General features: G+C 45.8%; 2 protein-coding genes across 3 annotated transcripts in view; one reads left to right on the top strand and one right to left on the bottom strand.

The window, feature by feature from the left end:
- Positions 1-23,092, top strand: part of NINJ2 (ninjurin 2) — a 78,122-nt gene that overhangs the window by 22,091 nt on the left and 32,939 nt on the right. The window lies entirely within an intron of this gene.
- The window catches only part of B4GALNT3 (beta-1,4-N-acetyl-galactosaminyltransferase 3), a 138,500-nt gene continuing 135,218 nt past the window's right edge, over positions 19,811-23,092 (bottom strand). The window contains exon 20 of the mRNA XM_027073995.2: positions 19,811-20,071. Coding sequence (XP_026929796.1) covers positions 19,837-20,071 — 235 coding nt within the window. The 3' untranslated portion in view covers positions 19,811-19,836. The remainder of the gene's footprint in view (positions 20,072-23,092) is intronic.

Genomic DNA, 23,092 nt, shown 5'->3' on the forward strand with positions numbered 1-23,092 from the left:
TCCAGAACATTTGGCAGAAAGCTGACCCTCTTCCTTCTCACTCACTCGGGTCAGTGATATGGTTGTCCTGTCTTCCCTGGGAGGGGATATGGGTGAGCTGGGGCCTCTCAGAAGGGAGCCTGTGGCCTAAGGTGCACACACCAGCCTTTGAGTGAGGAAAGGGAATGGGGCAGGAGGGCTGTGCCCCTTGGGGATCTGCATTTTACAGGCTTTTAATTTTATTTTTAAGTAAACGCTACCCCCACTGTGGGGCTCGAATGCAAGAGTCACTTTGCAGGCTATATTTAGAAGCAGTTTCCTGCTTGTAGAAAGCAGTGGCCAGCTCTGTCTATAAGTATGACTGAAGAGTCACTTTCTTTCAAAAGCTCGATTTATAGGTGTTTACTGTTTTCTGTAAAATGGAAAAAAAAATGTTGCCTTACAGGCATGTAGCCCCCAGTGCATTCTCAAGTCTCCAGAGGAAGGAGTGGGCAGCAGTTTGGTAAAATTCCACTCTATCTTAGAGTTACCTGAAGATAGGAACCAAGGTGAGGCTTTCAGGACAGCAGAGACTGAAGTTTCCCGTTTTCATCACCTAGATGTTGGTGGACGGATTTAGAAGACAGGATTCTGGGGGTGTGTTCCTCCCTTCCCCTTCAGCAGACCTATCCTACGTCCATCCAGCATAGTGGCCAATGAGGTTCAAATCCCACGTTACTAGTTGTGTGACCTGTTTACTCGTTATGTGAACCTGGGCAAGTTCCTCAATAACACTATTTCCCTCACAGGATTATTGTGAGGATTACATGGGAAGTGTGTAGGATAGGGACTGGCATACATCGAATAAGCATTACTGTGATTATGAGTTTTTTCCTCTCCTTGGCTGTAAAATGAGGAAATGCTCATAACTGCTGTGTTGGTCATTCTGCCTTCTGGACAGGAAGACGTCCACTGTGTGTGAACACTCACCGTAAATGTCGTTATGAGGAGACATAGAGGAAAGGAAAGACCTGCTCTGGGAGGGGAAGAGACTTCTCAGTGGGTTTCTCAGAGAATGTGTGACAAGGGAAAAAACCTGTACCCTGCTTTCCCTTGTGGAAGATGCCTTCAGCCTTCAGCCTGTCAGAGGCTCGGGGACCTGGGTCATTTCTCCACACAGAGCAGTTTATTAGCTAAGCCTGGGGATGGAAGAAAGCTGTGGAGGGATCGTGCAGGCATCTGACACGCTCAGCCTCGATCTTTGGACTGCAGCTCCCTTAGTGACTGGCCTGTCTCTGTAGACATCTTCACGCCCTGAGTCCTCCTGTCTGGCACAGAGTGTGAAAGAGGCGCCGGGAGGGCAGACAGGACTTGGATTTTGGCCAGGATCCCTCGAGCAGTGACGAGCTGCAGCCACCGGGCTCCAAGTCTGCCCTAGCAGATTCTGGCTCCACCTCAGGGCCTAGCCCCACACTCGGGGCCCAGGCTCTGGGCACACGGTGCCACTCTTAGCATGCATGTCATGCTAAGGGCCATGCCCTCCAAGTCTTCCCATGCCTCTCTTGAACCCCCGGCCCTTTCTAGGCTTTTATAATCAGAGTCATCTTTGCTCTGCTTTGTCCAGCCAAAGCCCACCCCATCTGTGAAGGTCCACTTCAATCTCACCTCCTCCATGAAGCCTTCCCTCACCTCCCAGCTCGCACCAGCAGTCTCACTGTCCTGTTTCCTCGTTACCTATTCCATCCATTTGGAGAGTAGACATGTAGTTAATTATATTCCCCCCAAATGTTTGAGTGCAAGGCACTGGGGTGGGTATTGGGGGAATCTATAAAAGTAAAGGACAGGACCTTCTATCAAGAAGCTTGAGGGTGCCTGGGTGGCTCAGTTGGTTGAGCATCTGACTCTTGATTTCAGCTCAGGTCATGATCCCAGGGTCGTAAGATGGAGTCCTGCTTTGTGCTCTGCACTTGGCATGGAGCCTGCTTGGGATTCTCTCTCTCTCTCTCTCTCTCTCTCTCTCTCTTTCTCTCTTTCCCCCTGCCTTTCCCCCTCTGCCCCTCCCATATGCATGCCCTCTCTCTCTTAAAAAAATTTTTTTTAATTTAAAAAAATACCAAGAAGTTTAAACTCTAAGAGAATGGCCTGGAAAATCCCCTATTGCCATCTTGTTCTTCAGGTCTGGTATTATTATTTAACATAATAATAATAATAATAAACCATTTGGGGAATACTTGCTATATGCCAATACTGTGCCAAGAAGTTTACACAAACCATCTGAGCCTTAATAGTACTCCTATAAGGTAAATGCTATTGTTATTCCTACATTACAGACAAGGAAACCAAGATGCAGAAAGGTTAAGTAATTGCCCCATGTCAGCTGATAAGAAAGCCAGTATTTCAACCAGGCAGCCTGACTCCATTATTATACTCCTAACTACTGTGTCATATTTTTCCTGTGTTTTACCTTTTCTGCTCAGCTAGAGTGAGACTCTTCGAAGCCAGGCACCTGCCTCATCCTTACTCACAGCCCTTGCAACACTTAGTGCATTGTTGCCTTTGTAGGTAGGCAGCATACGTGCCCAGGTAGTGAGTACTCAGTCGGGATTCAGGGATGCCTTGGTTAACAGGTCCTACTGCAGAGGGGAGAAGGGGTTGCTCAAGGTTTCTTACTTCTGAGCAAGAGAGCCAGGAAAAGAAAGGGGAGTCCAGGGTCCACATACTGTTATGTACTAACTCTTTGCTTTCACTGCCTCCAGGACTGGACCAAGGCTACCAAGGACGCATGCAGCTAGGTACTAGGAGGGCCTTTTTTTTTTTTTAATGTTTATTTGTTTTTGAGAGAGAGAGGGAGGGAGACAGAGTGCGAGTCGGGGAGGGACAGAGAGACTGGGGAGACAAAGAATCTGAAGCAGGTCTCAGGCTCTGAGCTGTCAGCACAGAGCCCAATGCAGGGTTTAAATTCACAAGCCACGAGATCATGACCTGAGCTGAAGTCAGACACTTAACTGACTGAGCCACCCAGGCGCCCCTGGGAGAGCTTTTACAGTGTGGGTGTAGGCCCATTAGGAACAGGCCCAGAAGGTTAGTGCTTACCAAGACCAGGGAATCCCACACATTGCCTAAAACTAAGAATGTCCTGCCTTGAGAACAGACTCTTCTCATCTTCCAACCTACAAGCCTTCAGCATACCTTAGGATTTCTTACCACATCTGCTGAGTTAGAGTAATCGTATGTCTAAGAGCAGGAGCGCTTGGGGCAAAAAAAGTGTCCATCCCCATACAAGAGGACAGATTCTCTGAAGTTTTGTTTTGTTTTTAATATTTATCCATTTTTGAGAGACAGACCACAAGCATGGGAGGGGCAAAGAGAGAGGGAGACACAGAATCTGAAGCAGGCTCCAGGCTCCAGGCTCCCAGCTGTCAGTACAGAGCCTGATGCAGGGCTCAAACCCACGAACCGTGAAATCATGACCCGAGCCAAAGTCAGATGCTTAAATGAGCCACCCAGGCGCCCCTATCCTAGTACTTCTTTATGTACATGGAACATCTTTATGTTCCCCAGTATCCTTTATGTCCTAACCTAATTAGAGGTCCATAAATACTGGATAACTTAATATTTTAAATCAAAGGGTAAAATAATTAAGTGGAGGGATTTGAATGTGTAGAGCCTTGCCCTGCTGATCTTCCTTCAAAGTGCTCATACACTTATACAAGCTGTAAAGACATTTAGACAGCTATAGTCCTAGAACACTGAGATTGAATTGAATCCAGCAGGGTAAGACTATAGGGAACAATGGATCATTTGCATAGTACGTTGTAGAGGGAAAGGACAGGACACAGAGTTCAGGGTGGTGGGTAGAGGAAGGGCTGTAATAGCAATGAATTTCATTCTTTGAAATATTGCCCAACATCCTGGTATTTGGGAAATTTACCTCCCTTGGTTGGTGCAAATTATGGTATCCTAGTCAAGCCTGCCAGCCTAGACTCTCACTGGTGGACCTGTTGCTTTTCCCCTGAGGCCCTCCAGACCTATTGCCCTCTCAGTCAACCCAGAGCAAGTGATGGATGCAAACGAAGTCTAAGGATGGATGTTCTTGGGCCAACTGAGCTTGGACTCAAATTGGTTAAAAACCACTGGACTTTCGGAATCAGAATGGCATTTTACGTGGGTGGAAAAATCTTCCTTGATTTTGGCTTGTTCGTTTAGGGACTCACAGGACTGCACAGGCTGGGCAGGCTGCCTCAGCAGGAGGATGAGCCTTCAGACGAGGCAGGCAAGGTGTCTGCACACAGAATTTGAAGGTGGAAAGAGAGCCACACGGGTGTGGGGAGTGGGGCAGGAGGAGAAGAAACTGGGAAATCCTTCCCAGAGTTGAGAGCAGCTTTCCGTTTCCAGGACTACAGATCTGCGGGTCCAGAGTTCCTAGGATAGAAACTTGTAAAATGGTAGTGTCAGGAGGGATTCTTGACTCTTAGGTGGTCTCTGTTCCTAAGCCCCTTTTGTGGTTCCATTCACTTTATCCCAGATCCCTAGGGAAGCTAGCGTTGAGATGAGGTCTACTTGTGTGATGTGCCTTAGAGCATGCAGCCCTTTTCTGAGCCAGTCTTCCCAAATCCAAGAGAACCTGTAATAGCAGCTGGGAAAGGGAACATGGAGAGGTCCCATTAAAAGTCCTGTGAGACTCATAGAGCTTAGATCTATAGAAAACTAAGAGAAGGTAAAATTAAACTTATTGAAAGCCACCCACAGAAGAGCAGGATTTCCTAACCTGAAGTCTATAAATCCCCAAGGCAGTCTGTGGTGAATTCAGGGGGTAGTGAACCTGCTGAAATTGTGTGTAAAAATTAGATATGCTTGTGTAGGTGTGGCTACATTTTTTTTCTGGAATGAGGGTCCATAACCTTTATCAGATTCTTAAAGGGTCTGTGACCTCCTGAAGTTAAACAAAACAAAACAACGCATTTTTCTAGAGGATAAAGGTGGGAACTGGGTGTCAGGGGAATTTGGAGGACATTCCAACTCCTCCCACTTCCCATGTGCTGCAAACATATGTGCAGTGGGAAACAATGACAAATACAGGGAAGTGACAGGTCAGTTTTTTTAAAAAAGACCTTCAAACCGATAGAATTTGATAGAACCGACAGAATAAAATCTGAGGACTTCCCAGATTTTCTTATAAAGGTTGTCTTTCTCTTCTTAAGTGACACGACTTTCTTACCTATCCCTCTTTCTTCCCTTTTGTCTTCGCTGCCACAGGAGCACCTGTTCTAGTACCTGCTATTTGTTCCAGAAGGGGATTAAGGCTAGTAGGGGAGGTCTCATGTGTCAGGCTGGAAAGAAGAGCCACAGTCAGGAGAGGTTCAGTGTGTCCATCTGATCCAGTAGGAGCCAAACTTCTTGACCTTGTACATCTTTAAAACCTCTAAAACACTTTTGGATTACTGCAAGTATTTGTAATTGTATTTTTCGTATCCATAAATGAAAAACTCCATGCTGATAAAAAGCAACCGTGTGGGGCGCCTGGGTGGCTCAGTCAGTTGGGCGTCCAAGTTCGGCTCAGGTCATGATCTCGCAGTCTGTGAGTTCGAGCCCCGCATCGGGCTCTGTGCTGACAGCTCAGAGCCTGGAGCCTGTTTCAGATTCTGTGTCTCCCTCTCTCTCTGACCTTGCCCCATTCATGCTCTGTCTCTCCCTGTCTCAAAAATGAATAAACGTTAAAAAAAATTTAAAAAGCAACCGTGTATTCACTAATCCTTTAAATACCCATTTTTAAAAATTACAGCAACATCCCTGTGTGTTTCAAAACCAGCTCCACACCTACGTGTGAGATCAATTATTTATTGTGTCTATATGCAATGGCTGTTGTGCCACTGATTCAAGGACCCTTTACTGTAACTGAGGACCTTCTCCTCTTTCCACAAAGTGGGAATCACTGTCTAATTTAAGCTCTCCACTCTATAGATGAGGAAACTGCGGTCTAGTAAAACCAATCTCCTAGCGAGGTGGTGTGGAGCCCATTCCAGAACCCAGGCCTCCCTACTATCTTCTGGCTTCTTTGCAGGATGCCTGTGTAGCCATAGAATGCTCTTAGAGCATCTGATCTCCCACTGGCCTCCGGAACTGCCTCCCTTCAACAGCCACACTGCCACACCCTCCCCTCACTGAGAGGTCTCCAAAGGGTACTCGAGGGGAGAAAGGACTCTGGATCTTTGACAGGACAGTGTGCTGCCATCCAGCACCCTAGAAAGCTGCAAAATGGGCCAGAGGGGCCTTTTATACAGTTTGGTTTTAAATCAATAAATCAGATTTCCCCCCACTTACCTTTGGAAAACACTTTGTCCCTTTCATATGACCAGACCTGGGAAACAATCAGACGAGGGTGTGGGTTATGCGGCACCCAGCCTTGGTAACAAACTGGAACCCAATGGCTGCCATGGGCTAAGGGTGCTGGCCTTGGGTTCAGCCCCGCCTCATTTAGTCCTTACAAAACCCCTGTGAGTTAAGTAGTGTTATTCTCATCTTCATTTTACAGATGAGGAGACTGAAGCTTAGAGAGGTTAGTGGCAATGTCACGGAGTTATTAAAGGCTTCAGAGATGGGATTCGAAGCCAAGCCTGAATCCAGAGCCTGCAGTGACGACCATGATGAAATACTATGTTATGTGAGGCTGACTGGGCTCCGGATTCTTGGGTCCTCCTTGGGACTGAATTATTTTGTTACTCCTTTACTCAAGGAATCATTCTAAACCCAGCCATAGTTAAGCAGTAATGTGGAAGCCCTTCTCTTCCAAGAGACTGGAAACCTCTTTGCCAAATCTTTCAGGGACGCAGATGGACTCCACAAACAATACGCATCCCATGAGGGCAGAGACAGTTATTTTTTGCTATTTATTTATTTATTTATTTATTTATTTAGAGATAGAGACTGTGCGAGTAGGGGAGGGGCAGAGAGAGAGGGAGATGGAGAATTCAAGCACTGACAGTGTGGAGACCGATGTGGGGCTTGAATCCATGCAACTGTGAGATCATGACCTAAGCCAAAACCAAGAGTCTGAGGCTTAACCAACTGAGCCACCCAGGTGCCCCTATTCTTTGCAATTCCGATTCTAGTTCAGAGCTCATGTTCAGAGGAGGTTGTTCCTATGCTCATTCCCACGTCTGCCCCCGCTCTCTTCCAATCCTAAAATGCTCCCTCCCCAGTCCACTCAGCAGCAAAAGAATATATAGGCTTATGCAAAGGTTTCCCTACTCCAGGAAGTCCTTCAGAACCATATAAACCCACACTGATTTTTTCCTTTCTTCTGGATCATTTTCTCTCTGGCCTAAACACAGCTTCTGCCTTTTGTCTGTTTTGACTCATGTGAGAGCCTTACTCCCCCAGCAATTTTTTTGTAACGTTTATTTATTTTTGAGAGACAGAACGTGAGCAAGAGAGAGAGAGGGAGGCACAGAGAGAGAGGGAGACACAGAATCCGAACCAGGCTCCAGGCTCCGAGCTGTCAGCACACGGGGCTTGAACTCACAAACTGGGAGATCATGACCTGAGCTGAAGTCGGACGCTTAACCAATTGAGCCACCCAGGCGCCCTGGCCCAGCAAGCTTCTTGAAAGCAGAGGCCAAATGTATTCTGCATCCCCTAGCCCATGCATCCAGCACACCAAAGACTGCTAAGTGGTACTTACAGGACTGAATTGAGAACAAGGTCCTCCTCCCTCTTGGACCATTCATTCTAGCCAGTGCTCTCCTCCAAAGAAATTATTGGTCCCCCACCCCCTACCTAATTCCCTGAGGTTCATGATCTTGAAAGTGCTGGGATTTGTTTTTGCTGCCTCGTCAGAAAGAAGCCTGACCTTTCTGAGAATCTTTTGTCTGTGGGGCCCACATGGCTCTGCCTGGAAGTCTTGAGACCAATTTTTCTGCACCTGAGCAGGGCTCTCCTAGAGCTCTGAGACGCCATTCAAGGCTTTGGCAGCTTTCACTTTTAAAACCACCTGACTCCAGACAGTGGGTTAAATGCAAGATTTGGAGAAAGGTGTGTGAGTTTTCTTCTCCACTCTTGTCTCTCACTCAAGGGTTCTTCTTAACCAAGTGTGTTTGTCTTTTGCTATTCCAGGAGGCCGAGAGCCTCTTTCTCTCTGCAGACTGAGACAGAATGTCTGGAGCTAGAGGCACTTCAGCTCCTGACCCAACACCACCATCTCCCTGGAGCCCAGTGCTCTGGTGTGGACCTTCACTGGGTCAACCAGGACTGCTCACTGAAGCCTGCTGGGAGTCTTGAGCAAGCTATACACTTCTCTGAACCTCAGTTTTTTCATCTGTAAAATGGAGGGGCTGGGCATTGATCACTAAATTCTTTCCTGCACTAATGTTAAAGAGTTCTAAAATAGCATGGGCTTCTCATCATTTTCACCACGTCTACCCCCACCTCACCACTGACTTCCCACAGAATTTTATCCATACTGTGGTCAGGGATGAACCTCGGCCTGTCCAGCTAGGAGATCCTATAGGTTAGGATAGTCTTATCGACAAAACAGGAGTGCTACCACCCTGGAAAACTGCAGAAGGGGACAGAAGGGTCTTTTATGCAGTTTGACATTAAATCAATAAACCATATTTTCTCCTACTTTCCCTTGGAAATGCTTTATCCCTTTTGGAATACCAGGATCCTTTTTTTCACTGAATGACTTTAATAACAATAATAGTATCTGAAATTTGTTCCTGTTCTTTACAGTTTATGAAATGGTTTTACATCGACAATCTCATTTTTTTACGATTTTATTTTTAAGCAATCTTTACACCCAACATAGGGCTTGAATTCCCAACCCCGAGATCGAGAGTTGCATGCTCCATGGACTGAGCCAGCCAGGAGCCCCCCTACAATCTCATTGTTAAATCCTCATAACAACCCCATGCAAAAGGCAGGGATTATTCTTCCCTTTTTGCAGACAACGTAAATGGAATGATTTGCGTAAATTATCCAACCAGAATGATAAAGCTGAGAATGAATGTACCGTGTCCTAAATAGAAACTGCAGGGACATAGAAGCCAGGAGCAAATGCTTATCTGTTTAAGGATTTTACCTTACCGTGATAGGACTCAGTGTGAACATTTGAAGGAGCGCTCTCTGTAATGTATAAATTATATGCAAATAATATGTAAATCTGCCTCTGAAGTTTTTGAACTAAGAGCTTGCTTGGTGTTTTGCAAAAGAACACAACAGCACACATTCGGTTCCTTTCCACAAGCCAGAGCCGGAGAAAACAGAGCAGAGTGTGAGGGCAGAGGATATTGGGCTATTACCAGCCTGCTTTGTACTTTCTCCTGACAATTTTTGTGGGAACCAGAGCAGGTGGAGAAGGAGGTAGGGAAAGGAGAAAAGAGCTCCCTGTGGTTCGCCCCATTCCCTTCCCTTTTCACACCACTGCTCTTGCTCAGAGCCTCTTGAGACCCAAGCTTCCTTCACGAAGCCTTAGGGCCTCCCGCTTGGGAACGGCAGCTATGAAAGACTCAGGCTGTAATCTCTCCCACACGTCCCAGGTCTCTGATTCATGTAGGTCATGCACTGCCATGGTCTGAGGCTCCTCATACAAAGTGGCGGAGTGTAATTCTTCATTCTAGAAAGAAAGACACTTGGCAAATGGTACCCAAGTCCAACTGTATAATCACCCTTCCACTGGGCAAAGGAAATCTAGCTAATCCTTGAGGAGGAGAAGGAAGAGGTTCATACCAACAGCATGGTCCTATCTGGATAGTTCAGTCAGGTGAACCTCAGGCACCACTTCTGTAACTTTATATACTGTCCCCTAGTCCCGGTCAGAAAATGCAGCTACTCTGAGGCAGAAAAGGCAGTGGGTTAGGCAGGAAAAGCCACTCATTTTTGGCTATTCAAGGAAGACTTACAGACCAGAATCCATACCAGACCATAGTCAACATGTTTCTTAGAAAAGGAAACCATTCTGTCTGTACTTACCAAAGCCAAGGCACTTTATAAATGTTTTTCTTTCTTTCTTTCTTTCTTTCTTTCCTTCTTTCTTTCTTTCTTTCTTTCTCCCTTTCTTTCTTTCTTTTGAGAGAGAGTGAGCAGGGGAGGGGCAGAGAGAGAGGGAGAGAGAGAGAATCCCAAGCAGTCTCTGTGCCATCAGCACAGAGCCTGACGCGGGGCTCAAACCCACAAACTGTGATATCATGACCTGAGCTGAAACCAGGAGTCAGATGCTTCACCAACTGAGCCACCCAGGTGTCCCAAAGCCAAGGCAGTTTAAACAAATTATCTCATTTGATCCTCACAATGTCTCTGTAGGAGAGAAACTATTCTGAACCTCATTCGGGGGGAAATAAAGGTCAAGGCCACACAGCTAGCAGGTGGCCACACAGATAGCAGATTCATGGACAGGGAGGGTGACCCCAGAGACTGCACTCCTGACCAGAGCACAACACTGTCTTTATACGGGAGCCAGAGGTGGATGAAGGTACGTGAGACCTTTGAACAAGGTCTCGTGAGAAAGAGTGACCAGAGTCTCAGAGAAGTGAAGGCCCAGGCTTCAGGGTGACCAAGGCCTCTGGAGAACAGGTGACCCCAGATCAACTTGTGAAGGAGAAGCCTTTTCCCGGGAAGCTGGGCCCTGGCCCAGCTTCCCCACAGTCATTGCCTAACCTCTGTGGCTGAACAAAGAGGGCTGAGGTGAGGAAATCAGAACATCCTGGGGAACGAGTAGAGAACGGAAAACACGCTATTGCCACGGGGCCTGGGGCCCAGAGGCAAGGGCACCCTGTAAGCCTGGCTGAGGGCCCTGATGGGAGCCGCCTCCCTTGGCTATGTGAGCCTCCACTGGCAATAACCACCTCGGAGAGCTCAGGGAACCGTGAGAAAAAGCACAGGGGCCAGACTGGTCCTTTTATCCTAAGGAGCTTGACAGCTTCACAGATACCCCTTAATTACAAGCCCAGGAATAAAGGTAGGTAAACTGTGCTTTGGCCAGGACACTTGCCTCATCAGCTATTGTGAAGACAGGTCTGGGAGGCAGAAAGAATGCTGGGGAGAAGGATACAGAGAGGTAGGCATTAGCAGGAGTGTTTCTCAACACAGGGCCAGGGCTTTAATTGTGAGGGAAGAAGCCTGCTCTGGGACACTGTGCTCTGACTGCTACGTTCTCTTCCCCAGTATCTTTCTGCTGAGGTCCTCTTAGTATGTACCAGCCTCCACTACAACAACCTTGCTTGTGTCAGGGCAGGGGACCCAGGACAACAACAGTGGGTGACTCCACTCTTTTTTTTTTTTTAGGTTTATTTATCTATTTTGAGAGAGACAGAGACAGCATGAGCAGAGAGAGAGGGGGAGAGAGAGAGAGAATCCCAAGCAAGCTCTGCACCATCAGCACACAGCCTGATGTGGGGCTCAAACTCAAGAAACCTTGAGATCACGATCTGAGCAGAAACTGAGAGTAGGTGCTTAACCAACTGAGCCATCCAGGTGCCCCTAGGCTTTCATTCCTCCACTCTTTTAACGAAATGCGGGCAATTTTAGCATCATATGTGCCAGAGACTTGCAGCATTTATTTTGGAAGGTAAAGTAAGGGATTTGTAATCTTTTACTGGCATAACTAAGGACTCTAGCCCCAGAATCAGGTCACATAAGGGCTGATGTATGGAAGGGTGCTCCATTTTGGGCAAAGCTGAAAGGTATGAGAAATGAGATCACTATGCAGTTTCCTTATACCACTCAGAAGTCTGGCTTCTAATTTAGAAGTTGGTAGATAGCCCCATTTCATAGTCAAGAAATCCCTGTTCTTGGCATCTTCGCCTCCTTCCTATTGGGAGAGGGGGTGGGGTGGGTTTCTTGGTGACACCTGTAACACTGTCCTTGTCATTGCCCTGTCACTTTCTCCACTATAATGAAAAGAGCACCACACAGATGATTTTCTGGCATTCCATCCCTTGAACACTTTGTGCTTCTATCACCCAAGGATCCAGACATTTGTCCTCCCAAGATCAAGCCCCTGAGCCTACATACATTCTTTTTCTCCTTAATGCAATCAGTAACCGGCCAACACAACGCTAAAAGTCTTGAGGTATAAACCATAGAGAGATTAGTAACTTATAAGCACACAGGCTGATTACTCAGTGCATGTTGACACAGTTAATTCCAATGACCAGGTTATTACATTTCCTTTGTTTCCTTTCCTCTTCGCTTCCATTCCTGGTGAAGGCCAGTCTGCTCTTGCAATCTTTCTGTCTGTAAGACTTTGTCTTCAGTCTAGGCCAGGTAACCAATCAGAATAGCAGCGAGGTCCTGGTTTTCCACACTCAGAAATTTCCTTGAAACTGTCCTTCCTGGGAACCTCCTCTGCTCCCAGCAAATTCTTATTAGCTTTTCTAACCAACTGGCCATTAGTTCACTAAAAGTACTCCTTTCTGAAGCCCTTCACAGTAGATAAAATCCCCTGTAATGTACATCCTATCTCCTGGGGACTATTCCTCACTTTTTACTTCCGTCCTTTCTTCCCACACACTTCCTCCATCAACACCACCTCTCTGTCAATCAACAGGATCTTCTTTTGCCTGTCAGTCGACCCTGAAATGGATACAGGAAGTCATGTGAGACACATTTCCTGTGCTCTGGGAGCAGGCAGCCATGAGGTGACAGTCTCTCACGTAGCCCTCTGTAATACCCCATGGTACATGCTGTACTAGAGGGATGAACCAAATGCTTTGGGAGAACTGAGAAAGAGGGATAAATTTAGACCATGGGGATGAGCAAGACTTCCCAGCTGAGTTGAGCTTTAAAGAGTAAGTAGAGGGGCACTTGGGTGGCTCAGTCAGTTAAGCCTCCAATTCTTGATAGCTCTGGTCATGATTTCACCGTTCATGGGTTCAAGCCCTGTGTCAGGCTCTGCGCTGAGAGAGTGGAACCTGCTTGGGATTCTCTGTCTCCCTCTCTCTCTGCCCCTCCCCTGCTCACTCTCTGTCTCTCTCAAAAATAAATGAAGATTTAAAAAATGTAAAAAAGAGTAAGTAGAATTTCTCCAAGTAGAGAAAAGAATGGGAAGCAGTACATCTTTTGTATGGGCAGAGTCTGTCCTTTCAAAACATCATGCTTCTTTGGATAAATATAAAATGTTCCCATTTATTCCTCTGGTCCCCGAAATCTGATGAAACTTCCTAGTGGGGCTTGCACTTCTCCTTTGAGAATCACACATGTCTCAGAAGTGACAGATAACTATAGACTATTGTTTCTATAACCCACAGTAAATTAGAGTAGGGTTCCCTACACACACCCTTTTATGCATTCACATAACTGCTCACCCTTGATTCTTCAGAGAGATCATGGAAGTGTGGAATCTTCCTGGAGTCCCTGCATGGCTTCTGTGGGTAGTGTCAGGGACGTGAGCTTGTGTGCTAAATGGAAGAGGTCAAGACCTTAGGCTTACGTCTTCCACAGCCTCCACAAGCCTGGCAGCTTCCTTGTCTTTACATGACAGCTGTTTGTTTTTCATTGGGTGCTGACAATGCATGCAACCCAGCATGTGAAGACATAGTCCTGCCCTCAGGCCTCTGGGAACCTGAGCTATATACTCAGCTCTGGGTGCAAACACAGCTTGAAAAGCAGGCAGGCTGAGCTCTAAGGTGTGAGGCCTTTGTTTCCTTCTCTGAGGGAAAAATGAGCTAGCTAGATGAATTCTCTGAAGAAGATAGCAAGCAGGAGTAACCAAGACCTCCTTTGTTGAGAATAGGAGGGAGGTTGGAATCATGTCAGTGCCCAGGCACTGAAGGATGCCTGGGGATGAAGGAGGGAAACACAGCCTGAGGCAAGTGGAAAACAGATGGAGGCCAAAAATGAGGGAGGACAGGCCCTAGAGGGAAATGAGAGAGCACACTGTGAGAGCAGTACCACCTGCAGAGCCTCCCATGGCCCCCCATGGGCCTCACCTGGCACACCGCCCCTCCCCGACTGGGTCCTGGGGCTCACAGCCCAGCACCGACTGACTGAAATCAAGCCTTGCTGAGCAGGTGCCCATGGAGAAAGCTGGAAAGTTACGGCCAAAAGGATAGAAAAAGATGGAACTTCAGGAGGCAGTATGATATTGCGTAAAAGACACAGGGTTTCAAGCCAGATCAGCCAAGCTTCCTTTCCCATTACCATTCCTACTAGCTGTGTGTCATGGGCAAGTTGACTGTTCTTTCTCAACCTCACTCTCCTCTCCTGGAAAATGGGTTCTTGTAGGGTTTAAATGAAATAACAGCTGGAAAGTGCCACCTGGTACACGGTAGAGGTATACTCGTTACTCCTTTCATGGAAGAAAAGTGGTTTATTCCTTAAAATCCACAATGAGATTCAGAATTAGAATGAATGACCCAGAAAAAAGGAGAAAAGGATGATTTCGCATTTTTCCTCTTAGGAGCCACAGAAACAACAGGTTTGACATAGGTGTCCTGAGGAGTTTGGTCATCAGCAGGTGGGAGCTATTCCTGGTGTGTCAGAGCACCCCCCAAATCACACCAGCCTGATGGCCTGGGAGGTAGCCACACTTTGCTTGATGGTTTTGGCCCCTTTTACCCCTAATTCTGTGATTCCATGAGGCCTACATAGCATCTCTTGGAAAATCCATGGATTGACCTGCTAGCCAGTCAACCAATCAGTCTATCCATCCATTTACTTCACCTTAGATTGTTCTATTGTAATGATGAAAGGATCCAGTGTGCCAGGGGGTGGGCCCAGAGGCATGGGCCCCCTGGCTTGCAAGGATACACAGGTCTTTACGAGATTCAGAAGACACTTAGATACTTTTGGCTAGAGGTAACAGAAATCAGCCTAAAGTATCTAAGACAAAAAGGGAGAATTTATTATAAGATGCCAGGGACTCTTCTAGGAACCATGGGAAGAATAATCAGGGAGTCCCTACAAAGGCCTGGAATCAGAAACCAGGAAACCAATATCAATCCAGGCAGCTCTGCCTCTCCAGAGATGACTGGCCTTTCATTTCTTTTTCTCCCTGTGTATCTTGGTTCATGTAATCATTGGTGGTTGGATAGCAATAGTGAATCTCATTTGCAGATTTATGAGAGAGAGAATCTGATTGGCCCTGCTTGGATGGGATACCTACCCCTGGTCCACTCAGCCACAGCCAGATGAGCCACGCATTCATAGACCACCATGATAATCTCTCATAAATAAAACTCGCTAGGCTACTCCTAAGTAAATAGAGTTGGGGAATCTCAGCACCCAACAGGGGTTGCACCCCAACGGGGGTTGTGTTAGTTAAAATACAAGTTTGGTAGCTCTGTCAAGACCCAAAGTAATAAGGGCTTAGACAAGAGGGAAGTTTATTTCTGTCCTTTGGGTAACAGTCTGAGTGCATACAGTACAGGCATACTATGGTGGCTCCTCAATATTAGAGGCCCAGGCCCCTCTAACTTGTTACTATACTCTTAGAATATTTGTTCAATGCACATGGTTAAAGATGGCTCACTGCAGCGTCCACAGTCCAACTAGGGAAAAAGAGAATAGGGAAGGCATGGGCCTTCCTTTTAAGTGCATTATTATTCCTTCTAACTTCTTATTATCCAGAACTTGATCATGTGGACATACTGTAAGAGAGACTGAGAAATATTGACTTTAGTTAGGTGGTCATGTACCCAGTCAAAAATCCTACCACTCTGGGGGTGCCTGGGTGGCTCAGTCAGTTAAGCATCCAATTCTTGATTTTGGCCCAGATCATGATCTCACGGTTCATGGAATCGAGCCCCACATGGGGCTCTGTGCTGAGAGCACAGAGCCTACTTGGGATTCTCTCTCTCCCTCTCTCTCTGCCCCTCCCCTGCCCTCTCTCTCTCTTTCTCTCTGTCTCTGTCTCTCTCTCTGTCTCTCTCTCTGTCTCTCTCACACACACACACACACACACACACAGACACACACACACACTCTCTCTCTCTATAAACAAACAAACAAACAAACAAACATTTAAAAAAAAAAACAACCCTACCACTCTAGGGTGCCTGGGTGGCTCAGTTGATTAAAGGTCCAACTTGGCTCAGATCACGGTTTCATGGTTCATGACTTCAAGCCCCACATTGGGCTCTGTGCTGACAGCTCACAGCCTGGAGCCTGCTTTGGATTCTGTGTCTCCCTCTCTCTCTGCCCCTCCCCAGTGTGTGCTGTCTCTCTTTCTGTCTCTCAAAAGTAAACAAACATTAAAAAAATAAAACAAAAAAAATCCTACCACTCTGTAAGAAGGTCAAATAGCTATTGGGGGATGACCTCCTATAGCAGTCAATAGGGACATTGGTTCCTGGAAGCTCACAGAAGTTTTCATCTCTCTGACTCTAGCCTTGGGAAGAGGTTATTGTTAAAGAAATGATATGGCAAGCGTGGAAACATGGATGTGGAAATGCTAAGGAAGATGCGACCAGAACAAGTTTAGCCTAAGTAATGTCTAAAGTTCTCTACGCTCTTACACCACTTCGAGAAAGCATGGGGATGATGTGCCTCTTCCCCTATCCTAACTTAGGGGATAGAAAAGGAAGTTCTTGGGACAGATTGCAGAAGTGAATTGTATAACACAGAGTTCTTTAAAGAATACACATCTTCAGAGCTGTGGTTCTCCTGGGCATAACTCAACTCTGCTAAACAAGAGGGAGTTGAAATCATTTCCTTTAGGCACTAGACCCACATATTATGTTCCTGCCTAGCAACCTCATCCTGCAGCTGTGCTGGGTGGAGTAGTTCAGAGCAGCTAATCCACCAAGAAAGCTGTGTTGGGCACCTACTGTTTGAAAGGCACCGTTCTGGCTGCTGTAGAAGAGCCCATGGCAGTAGAGAATGTGTCTAACAGAAGGTTGTGCTCACTGACCCCTTCCTTTCAGCCACCAGACTGACCTTATCTCTAGCTGAGGACTTCCTGTGCACCCGTAATTACTTGACGGGGCAAGAGGCTTCAGTTCCAAGTCAGCGGATAGGCTAATGAGTCATGATGCATATGGTAGCTGTGGCTTTGCTGACTGTGCATTCACCCTCTCAGCACTGCACTTTGGGCTCCAGAAGAGAAAGAAGGGCTGCCAGAGGGGGCTGATTTTTAGCTGCTCAACAGTATTGATCTTGCATTTTTCAAGGATCCAGCACTGCGTGTGTGTGTGTGTGTGTGTGTACACTTGTCAGGACGGGAAGGCAGGAGGGAGGTGCAAAAATGACTGTGGGAAGTTAGGAACTCAAAGTGGACTTTGTAGCTTTTAGTCACAGTGATGTCAAGATGGAGTGGGAGGGTTGGAAGCAGAAAGAGCCCCGAGCTAAAAATCAACCTAGGGTCACATTCTGTCTACAACTGAACTGAGTGTTTAAATATGACTTTCCCCATTTTATTTTTTTTTTTAATTTTATTTATTTATCTGGAGAGAGAGAGAGCATGCACATGTAAGCAGGGGAGGGGCAGAGAGAGGGAGAGAGAGAATCCCAAGCAGGTTCCATGCTGTCAGTGCAGAGCCCCACGTGGGCCTCGATCCCATGAACCAAGAGATCATGACCTGAACTGAGATCAAGAGTCGGATGTTTAACCCACTGAGCCACCCAGGTGCCCCTCCACCATTTTAAAAACAGGGGTAATGGCCTTGCTCAACTCCAAAGGATTTATTAAATGAAAGAGAATTGGACTGTGAGCCTTGCAAAGGCCAGGTCTCTACTTCATTTGTCTCTGTGCCTTTCAGCATCTGGCATAGCGCTTTGTGCGTGTAGTAACTCTTCAGTGAATATTGTCTAGACCGAGTCACTGAAACCACCTGTTCCACCTTACATGTAAGGAAACGCAGTGAGGGACAGTGATGGAAAGAGCAAACACGGAAGGCGCCAGTTACGTCTTGTGTTGTACATTCAATCAACCAAAGTATCCTTCTTGTGAAGTGGCAGCACTGGGAGTAGAATCCAGATCTTTGAACTCTGACACCTCTGCTCTTGCCCCCTACCATATTGCCTCTGAGTTATTTGGCTAAAATCAGAGAGCTTGTTTACGACTGAGATGGGATTCCTTTACAGGAGAGCTATTACAGACCCCCTCTGCCTGGAGTTTAAATATAACGAATGGTTAAAAAACAGGGTCTCTGGAGCCAGGATGCCTGGGTTTGAATCCCAATTCTGCCATTGACTATGTGATCTCATTTAATCTCTTTATCCCTCAGCTTTCTCATCTGTACAAAGGGGACTGAAATTGCATTTCACCTCCCAAGGTTGTTGTGAGGATTAAATGAGTTAAAATATGTAAGGAAGGGTGCCTGGGTGGCTCAGTCAGTTAAGCGGTTGACTCTTCGTTTCTGCTCAGATAAAGCCCCACTTCGGGCTGGGATCTGTGCTGAGTGTGGAGCCTGCACACAGGCTCCTGTGAGAGGAGGGGAGAGGAGGGGAGAGAGGATTCTCTCTCTCCCTTTCTCTTTGTCCCTCCCCTGCTCGTGCATGCTCGCTCTCTCTCTCTCGCAAAATAAATAAGTAGACTTAAAAAAAATACATGAAGAGCTTAGAAAAGTGCCTGGCACATAATAAGTACATTATTGTTTACTGCTCTTCTCAAGTAAGTTAGGCTTTTACTGTTATGGTGGTGGCTACAATCAGCCTTCACAAAGACAGCCATTTGATGATGGTGGAGTTTTTTTCTTCCTGAATAGGTAAGATTCCCATAGATGTTTTAAAGGACTGGAGACTCTACTGTATAAGTTCTTTGAGGGCTGAGGTGCTTCTCTGGTAAAGACTCTCCAGGGCTGAGTTCAGTGTCATACAATTGGTGGGCAATTGGAAAGCGATGACCAATAACTCCTGGGGCAGTCTGAGCCTGGGATAATTATCTCCTATGCACAGCACATTGACAGCTGAGATGGGACACTGGCTTTCTACAAACACATCTCCTTCCCTTAAAATCTTCCAAAGCCCAACCTTTATTCAGATTTGCTCAGCATTAGAAAGTCACTGGAACCCCCAGCACAAAGACGGTGGCTGAATGCCAAAGGACCAGAGCCAGGAAAACCGTGTGAGAGGCAATCTCGCTCCTGCCAAGAATGGGATGCGATTTCCTACCCCTACCCCCGCAGTGGGCCCCCAACCTCCTGTCCTTCCCATTCCCCATCCACCCCCAGTCCTATGGGCCACGGATTTCTGCCTGAAAAAGCAATTCAGCGCTGTACACTGGGGATGTTTCCTTCTGACCTACTTCAGGCAGAACACTTGCCCTGCTGAGAAAGGGCAGCCGCCGCTCAGCATTCCCCCCCGCCGCGGCCTCCAGATGCTGAGTCGTCTGTCACTCACTCACAGCCAACGGCCACACCTGAGAAGGAGCTTTTCTTCATGGTTTCCCCACATCGACACCTGGACTGACGAACCTGACAGGTTCCTGGGGTAGAGTTGAAACCTGTTTCCTGGTATAAATGTGCTTTGCCTTTTCTGTTATGTGCCTGTTTTTGTAATTTGGTTCAGAACCACCATTTACCATGGACCCGGGAACTCAGATTGCCATTTTCAAGTGTTCCTAGTTCCTCCTTCTTCCTTTTCTCCTTCTCCCTCTTCTTCATAATCAGTACCTTCCAGAGTACCTACTATACATATTCCCTTTAATATACCCAGTACTCAACTTTGTGAGGTAGATCTACAAGGACAGTGCTTCTCAGACTTTAATGTGCATAGGGAATCCTGTTCAAAGGCGATTCTGTCGAGTAGGTCTGGGAGATACCTGAGATTCTGCATTTCTCACAAGCTCCCATGCGATATTGATGCTGCTGGTTCTAATTCCTTGAGTGGCAAAGATATCAGGAAGAGTCTTTTGGTTGCAAGTGACTGAAATCCAATGTGAACTAGTTAAGCAAGAGGAATTTATTACAAGGATATTGGTGTCTCACAAAGCCGAGTACAGGATTAAAAACGCACCCCAAGAGGAGTGGGAGCCAAAGAGGACCCTCTTGGGTTCTTGACTCTTCTTTCTCCTTGCATGCATTTCATTGCTCCATTCTTCCTCCACCCTTCCTTCCTTCCTTTCTCCTCCATTCTGGTTAGGACCAAGGTAACTCTACCCATAGTCCTGTGGATTCCATGTCCTCTGCTTCCTTGATTTACTGCTTTGGTATGGTGGAGCATATCTTCCAGTAACTTCCTATGAAAGTGAGCAACAGAAATAAAATTTTACTTACTAACATAACTGAGGGGAGCCTGGGTGGCTCAGTCGGCTCAGCGTCCAACTTCAGCTCAGGTCATGATCTCAAGGTTCGTGACTTTGAGCCCCGCGTCGGACTCTGTGCTGACAGCTCAGAGCCTGGAGCCTGCTTCAGATTCTGTGTCTCCCTCTCTCTCTCTGCCGCTCCCCGCCCGTCACTTTCTCCTTCTCTCTCAAAAACAAACTTTTTAAAAAATTAGAAAAAAAAACCTGAAAATGTCTCTATACTCAATAGTATAAAGTATAGAATTCTAGCTTCCAGAGTAGCTGTTATAATATCCAATACCATTTCAATTTTCTATCCTTTGTATCTCATTCTGAAAGTTAAAAATTTTTGTTTATTAAAAATAGATTTTTGTTCATTTATTTTTGAGAGAGAGAGAGAGACAGAGAGAGAGAGAGAGAGATGGAGTGCAAGTGGGGGAAGGGCAGAGAGAGAGGGACACACAGAATCCGAAGCAGGATCTGAGCTGACTAGCCGGAGGCAGGGCTCGAACCCACAAGCCATGAGATCATGACCTGAGCTGAAGTCGGATGCTTAACTGACTGAGCCACCCAGAAGCCCCTCATTCTGAAAGGTTTTAGGTTCTTCTCTCTGACCCCTAGCATTCTGAAAGTTCACAGTGATGTGCCTTGGGATGGTTCTTTCCTCATTCATTATACTGGGCACTTAATGAGTCTTTTTGACCTGGAAACTTACATCCTTCTGTTGTAGAAAAAAAAAAAAAATTCTTCTGGTTATTCACTTATTTCTTCCCCTCTCTTTTTTTGTTCAGTCCATCTGGAGCTCCTGTTATTAGGATGTTGAATCTTCTGACCTGATCTCTTGATCTTCTTATCTTCTGTATCTAATTTTCCATCTCTTTATCTCTTTGCTTTACTTTCTGTAAGATTTTATAAACTACTTTTTCTAACTTTGCTAGTTGAATTTTAAATATTTCTATTTTTAATTTCTCAGAGTTCTCTTTTGCTGTTCTCTGAATATTCCTTTTTCTAATAGGCTACTATTCTTATTTCATGGGTGTAGTAGCCTCTCTTCTGTCTCCAGGAACATTATTCTTGTCCTTTTTTGAACTTTTCTTCTCTCTACATTCTTTTCTCTTTTCTTTCTCTTTTCTTATTTCTTTATTTTGGTCTCTGTCTTTCATGTAGACTTTCTGTTTCTATTAAAGAGTGAGGCAGGGGCGCCTGGATGGCTCAGTCAGTTGACCCTTGATTTCAACTCAGGTCATGTTCCCGGGGTCATGGAAGTGAGCCCTGTGTCAGGCTCCACACTGAGCATGGAGACTGCTTGAGATTCTCTCTCTCTTCCTCTGCCTCTCTCCCCTGCTCATGCTCTCACTCTAAAAAAAACAAAAAAACAAAAAAAAACAAAAAAAAAACAAAACAAAAAACACTTTAAAGAGGGAGGCACTAAACAGCTTACCGGAAGAGGAACTAAGAAGAAACTAATGAAGCCCTCTTCATTGTACCTTTTGAGTCTTTTAAATTCTGAGCCACATTAGTATAAAGCCTGCTCAAAAAAAAAACAAAACAAACCTTTTAGAATTTATTTTAAGCTTTATGTGCACAGGAATGGCTTGTCCATTGAGGAATTTTACTGTAGAGATATTGAGATAAGGTGTCAAGCAGCTTTTTCTCTGAGGGGACTTCTAAATGTCAGTGTTTAAAAGTCTCTCTGGGCCATTAAGTCTTTTCTGATAAGAATCTTCGAGACTCCTGTCTGAGGATAGGTGTTGGGGGAGGGTATAAGCCTAACTGCCAATTTTGTTGAATGAGTGTGGGAGGAAGGCCGGATATTCCACTGTTGAGAATGTAGCTTTTTAAACAGGTACCTCAACCCTCTCCTAACTATACATACAACTGAGTCTGTCAGCCTCTGGAGTAAGCTTCTCAAGCTGTCTGTGGTGAAGGACCAGTTTTTAAATTTCTTATCTGTCAGGGACCCACATGTAGTTCTAACGCACATGGCTAGTACATATCTCTTACCACACATGACTCACAATAGGAGTTCAAACATCCAAACTGGTCTACATCTTGTTCAGAAAGAAGAATCCACTGAGAACACACTTGAAGGTTGAGGCAATTTCAAATTTCTATAAAAATTCTAAACACTCTTACTTTCTGTACTTATCATATTAGGGCCAGTAACAAAGTTTATGGGCCTAAACCAGTTCATGAACCAAATTTAACAGCACTGCTCTAGAAAAAAACAGTCTAATCTCTTGCCTTGAGGAGGAGCTGTCACTAGGCTTTGAGAAGGTGTTGGGGAAAATCTGGAGGGCTGGACTGCTCTGCAAATAGACTTTCAGCTCATTCCCCATCTCAGCTCTGCCCTTCATTCCCACATTCCTTGGTACCCTGGGTTTCCAAACTCAGTGCTTTCCTGAATTGCTCATGTCCCATGATTGGTTCCTTTCTGCAGGCATCAGGCCACAGCTTCTACTACTTGGCCAAATCATTTACCCCTCCTTATTCTACTTTCTTCTCCCATTCTCTTTGTCCTTGCAGTTTATACTTTAAAAAATCCCTTTCAAAATCCTGACTTCTTCACAGAATTGATTCAAAAAGTATGGAATTTCAAGGCACCCATATAGCCAAAACAATCTTGAAAAAGAACAAGTTTAGAGGGCTTATATATCCCAATTTTAAAACTTACTGCCAAGCTACAGTAACATGTTATCAGGTTTGTTTTGGCTCAGGTTGTGATCTTGAGGTAAAGGGATTGAACCCTACATGGGACTTTGCAACTGGACATGGAGCCTGCTTGAGATTCTCTCTGTCTCAATCTCTCTCTCTCCACCTCCCTCCCCTGCTCGCATTACCTCTCTCTCTCAAAAATAAAAAACAAAAATTCTTAATAATTAAAAAAAAAGTTAAACATAGACCACATGATCCAGCAATTCCACTCTTAGGTGTATATATTCACATAATGAGTGAATGTTCAAAAGCAACATCATT

This window comes from Acinonyx jubatus, chromosome B4 (assembly GCF_027475565.1).
Source record: "Acinonyx jubatus isolate Ajub_Pintada_27869175 chromosome B4, VMU_Ajub_asm_v1.0, whole genome shotgun sequence".
NCBI lineage: Eukaryota > Metazoa > Chordata > Mammalia > Carnivora > Felidae > Acinonyx > Acinonyx jubatus.